The sequence below is a fragment of the Notothenia rossii genome (assembly GCF_949606895.1).
Source record: "Notothenia rossii genome assembly, chromosome: 11".
NCBI classification, from domain to species: domain Eukaryota; kingdom Metazoa; phylum Chordata; class Actinopteri; order Perciformes; family Nototheniidae; genus Notothenia; species Notothenia rossii.
This window is the reverse complement of record NC_136910.1, coordinates 17908526-17918378: the sequence shown is the minus strand read 5'-3', so window position 1 is coordinate 17918378 and position 9853 is coordinate 17908526. Positions and strand designations below refer to the sequence as shown.

At 39.2% G+C, this 9853-nt stretch overlaps 1 protein-coding gene across 1 annotated transcript; it reads left to right on the top strand.

The window, feature by feature from the left end:
* Nucleotides 1-2194: 2194 nt before the first annotated feature.
* Nucleotides 2195-4836, top strand: LOC307024670 (E3 SUMO-protein ligase ZBED1-like). Its single transcript, XM_079658993.1, has 2 exons — nt 2195-3624; nt 3818-4836. Exons 1-2 carry the CDS (start codon nt 2389-2391, stop codon nt 4349-4351), a joined length of 1770 nt encoding a protein of 589 aa, XP_079515119.1. The 5' UTR covers nt 2195-2388; the 3' UTR covers nt 4352-4836.
* The last annotated feature ends 5017 nt before the right edge of the window (nt 4837-9853 follow it).

Sequence of the window (9853 nt, the reverse complement as noted above, 5' to 3'; positions counted from 1 at the left end):
CGCTCTTTGCAATCCAGTAATGACTGTATTTTGTAACCTGGGATCAACTTTATGTTCCGTGCAATTTCACTCCCACATACAGGCCTATTCCTGCTTCAGTGTGTGATGTTCACGTTCACCCAAAATGCCTTCTTATAAACCCTGAAGCGCAGGTGTGAGCTTGTTGTGGGTTGTGAATGCAGCTTGTGAAAGTCCCCAGTAATAACAATACATTAAGCAATAAGCATTAGCACAATAAAAAAGGATCATCATCCTACTTAAAAAAATACAAATGTGTGGCAGTTTAAGGGTTTAATTGCAGGTTTATAAAACACTTAAGCAAGAAGCTCAAACAAATGTCTTTCTGTAAAAGATTTGTTCTGGTTTCCTGACATCTAGGAATGTCAATCCAACCATAGCCACCTGATAAGATAATTGTTTCATGTAAACGATGCCAAGAACATTTTTTTATTTTCTCACCAGTATCTGTCTTCCCTGTAATCTGTTGTTTGCCTCCTTCCCTTCTTTCCACTTATCTCATTTGTCCTTATCCCCTAGAAAATATTAGCTTCACACTACAGCGGATGTCTAAATATTTGACCTTATTCAACTGTACTCAACTGTAACACATGCACACGATCAGTGATACCCTCTGCATATTAATATCTGTGAATACAATCTTGATAATGACCAGCCAGGAGGAAATGAGCCTGTAGAGCCATGCCAATACATGAATCCTGATGGAAACAACCAAAATGTGGCATGATTTGCCATGACAACCACATAAACTGTGAGCATTATGTTGTTTTAACCAATCATCAAATCAAATCAAGTTTTATTTATATAGCACATTTAAAAGCGATTTTTGGTCGAGCCAAAGTGCTGTACATGTAATAAAAACACATTACTACAATCACAATAAAAGACAATCATTTACAACAGAAATATAAAAAACTAAAACACAGGGAATAGTCAGGTGTCATGTTCCGCTCTGAATAGAAGGCCAGGGAGAAGAAGTGTGTTTTTAGCAAGGATTTAAAAACCCCTAGTGTCTCGGCCGACCTCACATGGAGGGGCAGAGTGTTCCAGAGCCTGGGGCCAGCTGCTGCGAAGGCTCTGTGCCCTCGGGTTTTGAGCCTGGTTTTGGGCACTATCAGCAGCAGCTGGTCAGCCGACCTTAAAGCTCTAGCTGGGGTGTAGCGATGGAGGAGTTCGGCTATATAAGCAGGTGCCAGCCCATTTAGGGCTTTGAAAACAAATAAAAGGATTGTAAAATCAATTCGGAACCGAATTGGAAGCCAGAATTGGAATGATGTGGTCAAGCTTTTTGTGGCCAGTCAGAAGACGTGCAGCTGCGTTTTGGACTAGCTGCATGCGTTTAATTGAGGCCTGGTCCATACCCACATACAGAGCTTTGCAATAGTCCAGTCTTGAGGTTACAAAGGCATTAATAACCCTTTCTAGATCTTTAAAAGATAAATATGACTTGGTTTTGGCCAATAATCTTATTTTTAAAAAGCAGGATTTGACTACGGTGCTGACCTGCTTGTCGAATTTAAAAAAGTGCTACTGAAGGTCATTTCAAGGCTCATGACAGAGGGGAGGATGTTTTCATTGAGAGAGCCCAGAATATCAACCGGAGAGGCTGGAGGTTGGGGTCCAAAAATGATGACCTTGGTCTTGCTCTCGTTGAGGTTAAGGAAATGTTGGCTCAGCCAGGATTTTATCTCTGTTAAGCAGTCCATCAACTGCTGTAGTGAGTGTTTGACATTTGCTTTGAGAGGCAGATAGATCTGTACATTATCGGCGTAGCAGTGGAAGGGAATATTGTGTTTAGTGAGAATTGAACCTAGGGGCAGTATGTACAGTAAAAAGAGGATGGGGCCCAGGATATAGCCTTGGGGAACCCCACAGGTAAGAGGGGCTTTAGCAGAGGAGAAGGCACCTAGCTGCACTGAGAAGCTACGGTCTGTCAGGTAGGACCTGAACCATGCAAGGGCAGAGCCTGTGATGCCTGCGGACTGTTCAAGTCGGGACAACAGGATGCTATGGTCCAGTGTCAAAGGCAGCTTTCAGGTCTAACAGCACCAGGACAGCTGGGCTACCTGAGTCGGCGGCTAGGAGCAGATCATTCAAAACTCTTAAAAGGGCTGTTTCAGTACTGTGCATGGGTTTGAAGCCAGACTGAAACTTTTCATGGATGCCATTAGGGATGTTAACGGTTAATCGACTATCGATTAATTGTCGAAAAGAATTTACTCGATTAAATTAAATTAATTGTGACTAATTGAACATTGTAATCTAAGACCGTTTCCCACAGGACGTACTTGAACGTGACCCGAGATTCTCGCGAGCCGCTAGAGCTAGACCTGTCACAAACTTGAGGCGGCAAAAAAACTAAAACAAACAATGATGAGGCGGTCAAAAAGGAGTGGAGTGTGGGAGCATTTTAGATTAATTAACGATGAAAAAGACGCACAATGCAAACTTTGCGGTGCTACATTTAAATACAACAGCTCTACAAGTTCGTTAAGATACCACCTGAACAACTTGCATGTAACGTTAGCCATTCCGTCGCCTTCACAACCTACAATTGCTGCTGTGCTGGGAAGGCGAGTATGCGACCAAAGAAAAGCAGACGGCATTACTCAGAGAATTTGCGGGATGATTGAAAGAGATATAATGCCAATTAGCACCACCGAGGCCGAGGGATTTCGGGAGCTGATACAATTCATGGAGCCAGGATATAACATCCCTTCGCGAGCGACCGTGACTTCCAACTTGGAAGCACGCTACGAAATTAAGAAGGCTAAGCTAAAAGCATGTTTGTCCGCGGCTAATGTGGCTCTGACGACGGATTGTTGGACAGCACTGACTACAGAAAGCTACATCACGATTACTTGCCACTATATTGAAAACGACTGGCAGGTAAAGTCGGCAGTCCTTCTTACGGAGAGCTTATCCGAGAGACATACAGCTGATAATTTAGCTGCCAAACTGAACCAGGCTGTGGAGTCATGGGGACTCACCGGCCGTGTAGTAGCCTGTGTGCACGACAACGCTCGGAACATTGTTTCAGCAAACAACCCCGCACGAGTCAGTTGGAAATCAGTGTGTTGCTTTGCTCATACTTTAAATCTGGCCGTCAATGACGGATTCGCTGCTGCTGGTGTCAACCGAGTAATTGGAGCTGCTGGCAGGCTGGTCAAGCACTTCAATCACAGCACACCAGCAACGAAAGCGCTAGAAGCAAAACAAAGACAAATGCAGCTACCAGCTCATCGGCTCATTCAGTCCTGTAAGACCAGGTGGAACTCTGTACATGCGATGTTTGGCAGACTCGTAGAACAGCGATGGGCCGTGTGTGCTGTGCTAACAGACCACTCAGAGACCAAGCTTTCAGATGCGAGGACGCTGGAATTGAGAGACGACTTCTGGCAGCTTATGGAGGACATAGCGCCAGCACTAGAGGCTCTCCAATGTGCAACTACTGTAATGTCAGCAGAGACGGAGGTATTCATATCCAACACGTACCCCATCACATTTAGTCTGATTAACACGCATCTCAAGATGGCAAATGGAGACAGCAACAGAGTGGCGGAATTCAAATCTAAAGTGCGCACTTCGTTGGGGGAACGGATGAAGGTAAGCTATGGCCATTAATTAATTAAACTCTTCGATCACATTTGAGCTATATAACAGATTATGGGGTGAATCACTTATCACCAACACATTGTCACAGTGTAAACTGCGTTTTTATGCAGTTGTACCCTTGTCATGTCAAACCTTATTAAATAAAACTCTAATGCTAGCTTTCTCCTTTATTTAATTTTAACAGGTTGAGTCTGAAGACCTCACATCAACAACACCAATGATAGCAACGATGCTGGACCCACGGCATAAGCACCTGGGATTTCTAAGCCCAGCAAGCAGGATCTCAGCTAATACCAAACTGCTTGAACTGGCTATGGAAGAACATGTGGACTCCACATCAACAAATGAAGCCACCACTGGAGATGATGTGCCAGTCCAGGGAGCTACACTTCAGAGACACACTCCTGCTATGACTCTTCTACTGGGTGAAAACTATACCACCAGCAGCAACGATGACATTAAAGAGGAAGTGGACATGTTTCTGAAGGATGCCTCACCACTCCTTGATTCCAGTCCCACAGAATGGTGGAAAGTCAATGAAGGAAGATTTCCGAGGCTGGCAAATGTGGCACGACGATATCTGTGCATACCGGGCACGTCTGTCCCATCAGAACGTGTATTCTCAGCAGCTGGCCTGACTGTAAACAGGCTGCGCACACGACTTACTCCTGACCACGTTAATATGCTTATTTTCTTGAACAAAAATAGAGGGGTCTAGGTCAGGAGCCTATTCAAAACACATTGAGACAGGAATGTTTTTGTTTCAGGAGAGGTAGCCTATATGTTCATTTGACTGTTCTAAGGGTCGCCCTCTAATGTTACTGTCACCTTCCTCAGGGATGATTTAAGTTGTGTTCAGAATATATTTGAAGTTTCCAGGGCTAGTTATCTTACTGTTACCTTTCTCAGACCAAAGGGGATTATAAATGCTGCTGCTAATGTTTCAAGTTTTACATATGTAGTTAACCAGATTATAATGTGTAGGCTTAATATTGTGTAGGCTAGGCCTACCCATATTGTTTAGATTTCTATTTAAAATTAATTTTATTTTGCTTAATGTTTCACATGCGACAGGTGAGCCAGTGCACAATTATTTTTTTATGTATTTGAATTTTCTGTGCTTAATTTATTTTGTTAAACTACATAAATGCCATTATCTGCACATTATCCTAACTGGTACAATAAAACATCAATTGTGCAATATAGCATGCATTTTTATTCAGTAAATAAGCAATATTTAGCTTTTTATGTTAAAGACACTATCGATACAGTGAGAAATGTACATTCTCAGGAAAAAAGCCGTTTATATCAGTTAATCGTTAATCGATCGATAAGGTCAATCAACTAATGATTAATGAATTCATCGATAATTTGCATCCCTAGATGCCATGCATAGTTAAGGACGACTGCAGCTGGACATAGATTACTCGCTTCAGGGCTTTAGATAAAAAAAGGTAGCTGGTAGATGTGCCTAAAATTTGCGAGAATGGAGGGGTCGAGATTTTTCTTTTTAAGTAGTGGCTGGACCGCTGCATGTTTGAAGGCAGCTGGGAAAAATCGTGAGCTAAGAGAGGTGTTTATTAGTAATAAAATACTTGCTCCAACTGATTCGAAAACATCTCTGAGAAGACGAGAGGGAATGCTGTCTGAGGTGCAGTTTTTCGGTCGCAGGTGCATGACTACATCCGAGAGAGAAGAGGGGGACACAGGCTCAAAGTGGTCGAGGACAGCAGGGCACTTAAAATAAGCAGGATCTGGGGTAGCATTAGTGTGGGTTAGCCTAAGTGCAGATAATTTTTCAATAAAAAAATGTAAGAAACTTATGACAGAGAGCTTGTGATGGCACAATAGAAGAAAGATCACGGGGATTAATAATAGAGTTGAGGACATTAAAAAGATCCTGAGGTTTATGGCTGTTTTTGGAGATTATCAATCATAACTTTGGAAAAAAGGCACCATGTCCCAATATATCAATACTTGTGAAATTATCATTTATTCAAGTAGTTAGTTAGTTAGTACTTAGTGAGTTACTTTTCTGCTCGTTTATACTCAAACTTCCCTTCATTTTTATAGGCAATACTTTTTACTAGATCTATTTGATCACTTAATTTCCTTCATATTAAGACTTATAATATAAAATATCAATAAATACATTATAATATTATTATATACAAGGCCACAGACCTCTGCCAAATGACTAACCCTAATCAAACTGTTTTGACGTCACATTTTTTCATTAATTTCTAATACAAAGTTTGGTCTTTATAATCATTTAGAACAAAGTAAAATAAATTCCATAATTTCTCTAAATCTAAGGTTTTCTCTTTAAATGTCTCCTTTTGACACTAAAAAAACCAAAGACATTCAGTTTGATATGATATAAAACAGAGGAAAACATGTCATCTCCATATTTGATGTTTGAACCTGTTTTAGTTATTTTCTATTCATTCAAAATCACCTTTAACAATTCATTAATCATCATATCGGTTGGCAATTATTATTCCGTAAATCAACAAATCAATGATTTGATTATTTGTTACTGTATTTCACAGTGCATTTAGGAATTTTGTAAAATTATGCAAAAAATATATATATTTCCATCCTTTTTTCAACATTTCAACCTGGGAAAACCTGTTGTGTTTTATCTGTTTCAACCGGCCAATCAGATGAGCCTTTTTCTACAACACCCCAGATAAACACAAGTTAAGTGTCGGAGGAAAAGGTTAACTAATGCTCGTAAAGTCAAAGAGCCTCATTTACACAGAAGAGAAGGAATCACACAGACAGGCACGCACACACGCACTCGCAAATGCACGCCTATTGAGAAAGAGCAGACACACAAACACCAGTCACAAAGAGATGGACTTTCCAACGTCCCTTGATTTACAATCCGTCTTTGTCTCTCAGGACCGGCGCACTCACACAATGCTAATGGCAGCAAAAAGGCCACGGTTCCACGCCTAAAATGGTCTCATCGCCAACCGCAGTGAGCTGCACGGTGACAGCAGCAGAGCTGGAAAGTTGGATCCAGAATTGCTGTCTACCATCGAGCTGCGTTCTCTGCCCCGACACTCTGACAGCTGCAGCGTCTCCACTTCTCTGAAGCCTCTTCTGCCATTGCTAGACAAATATGATGCTCAAATGGTCTTGTATCATCAGAGTATTATCTAGGGGAGCTGGGCCAGTGATGAATTTGTTTGTAATGCTGTGGGTTTGATTAACTGATGTTTCATTTGGCACTTTCAAATAATGTAATGTCCACTTGTGTGTGTTGATTAGCAAAAGGGATATTGCTGGTTGGGTAGCTGAAATCCTTTATGTCAGTTTACAAGGTTTAAATTTAAGGAAACATACTTTGTGATAAGAGTGTGACTAGGGTGGATTTTTTTTAAAGACCAAAAGGTACAACAATGTGTGAGAGCTATGAAAGGATACGTTCAAGTTAAACAATAAAGACACAGTACATTTAGTTAATTTTTCAATTATTTTACATCTTAAAAACCAAATAAATCACATAAAAAAACATTTAAACTTACTTTGAAAGTTGTTTAAATGTAAATAAGATTGCTGCTACTAATAATATATTTTATATAATATTGCCTCTGCATTACAGAATAACATAAAACACATACATTTTAATGATAAAAACAAAAAAATATACTTGTTGTATAGTTAAAGTGTATTTCCCAGAAAATTCAGGACCTTAACTTGTAAAACATTACTAATTCACACATTTTATTATTTCTAATTTAACTTAAAAGTATGTAGCTGTTTAATCTATCACTGCGTCATGCACAATTCTTATATGTGTATATCTTATTTTCATTAAATATGTTACTTCATTTATCTTTTATTTTAGAATAGAACAACTGTCACAATTTCCCCGGGATAATAAAGTGTTTCTGATACTGATTCTGAGTCTGAGGTTCCCCGATAGTAACCTACAATGAGGACCCCATTCTTGGACACTGACCCACATTCACCCTCTTGTTAACCCATTGATAAAGATGTAACAGAAGCACCCCCCTCCCCCCCTCTACTGTATAACACCCTGGTGTCAGTCAGTGCTGCGACCCTATGATTCCCGGTCATGCTGCTTACACACTGGTGCTCATTCTTTCATTGATCCGTCCATTCTTTCATTGATCCCTCCATTCTTTCAATGTGCAGATGTTCTTTTGTCAGTCATGGTGCCGCTCACCCAGAGTGACTTCTCCATCTCATATAAAGATGCATTATAGACCAAGAATCCTTCCTTTCTCACACTTCCTTTAACATTCATTGAAATTGAAATACAGAGAACCATTTGTTTGGAACAGCATACTTCCATCACTACAATCAACATCTACAGTGTTAGGTTCTGTGTTATTCAAAACACATCTAAAAAGGACTAGAACTAAATATATTTGTATGTTAATTGTACACTTCTATCATTGTTCTTACGTTACCGCTTAGTCTTGAAACTGAGCAATAGTTACATCTGTTTTTTTTAGTTTTTTTTTTTAAATATGACTTTTGATATAGGGTAGGTATATTCATAAGCACTTTGTTGGCTTCAATGCACAATGATCACATGTTTTCTCAAAGTCTTACTGTCCATTTAAACTGAACAAATATAATAAATAAACCAGGGCTTGCTCTTTCCAAATGATTATAATACAAAGGTTAACTGTTGATTTGTTGCTGCAGCTTCATTTCATAACCTGCACCATCCTATCAAAACCATATCCGATGACCTACCTGGAGCTTTGCCTAAACTCACATCATGATTGTTTCAACATCTCTTTTCTGTTTTTCCTTTGGCGTCATGAATTCAAAAGAGACATTTAGATATAACACACACCTTAGGGTAAGGCATATATGTTCTATCTGTAAGGCCCTTACAGAATCTGTTATTAGTTAGTTCATAAAGTTACATTATAATGAATAAATAACTTAAATCCTGATCTCTACTCTTAAAATGTGTCTATCTTTGAGAATGCAGTTGTTTTTCTTATTCTCAAATATAAAAACTGTTTGGTTAATGTATAAATGCATTTCTTTGGAATGAACCATTCTTTATAATGTCAATGTTTAACAGCTTAAGTTAGGTTTTTGTTCATAAATCGGGTTAATCATTACTTTCTGACTTGTTATCGGCACCTTTATAACATGTCCACATTTGATTTTTACAAGTGCCTGTAGAAAAAAAACATGATCATGATGGTGACTTGTGCAGACCATGTTCTGGAGTTTGCCTTTTATAGTCAATTAGTCATCAAATGTTCACTTTGAAAAAAAGTATCTTGAAACAAACCTGAGTAAAATAAGACCTGGTTTACCAGAAGTTATATTTCAGTTGCAGACGCATTTTCCCTTTATTTTTTCTCTTACAAAAAAAGATATACAACCGCAGTCATTTCTATTAGAAAATACGAACATGGACGAAATAAATATGTTTAAAGATAAATGTAATGGAAATATCCTTTTGTTTTCATGATAAGGAAATGTTGTTTGTAATCTAATGTTCAAAGTAAAAGTAACAATAAAAATAACCAGAAAATTGAAATAGTATTTTGAATTATTTTACCGCCAAAATACCTGATCTTACATTTGTTTTTTTTTACACAAAACATATTCCTATGGTTTTTCACTCAAAAATGTCCAAATGTAAAACTCCCTCTCGGAAGTATGGGGGATTTTCCTCCTAAATGTATCACTTGAATCCTGGATATTCACAATTATTTCTTGAATTCAAACCAACTTCCCCTTGATCCATAATGACTTTTTATGCATATAAAATGATGACAATACACCATTATAGCTTACTGCCCCTAAAAAAGGCAGGGTGAACATTCTTAGTAAAAAGAGACATCATATACTGGCATTTTCTCTAGTGTATGGGAATCCTTGTTAATAGCTACTATTCAGTTATAACAGCCTCTGCTCTGTCTCGCCACGGCCTACTGTGTATCTGGCTCAGCCACACACACACACACACACACACACACACACACACACACACACACACACACACACACACACACACACACACACACACACACACACACACACACACACACACACACACACACACTAACTAACCTGACATATATCCATGCTTCAAACATCTGACCTCAGTGTGTGATAATCTTAACACCACCAACGTGTGTTTACCAAATGACAGCCTCATCCTCTCCACAAACAAACACTTCACTTGGTGACTTGACATTACCTCACC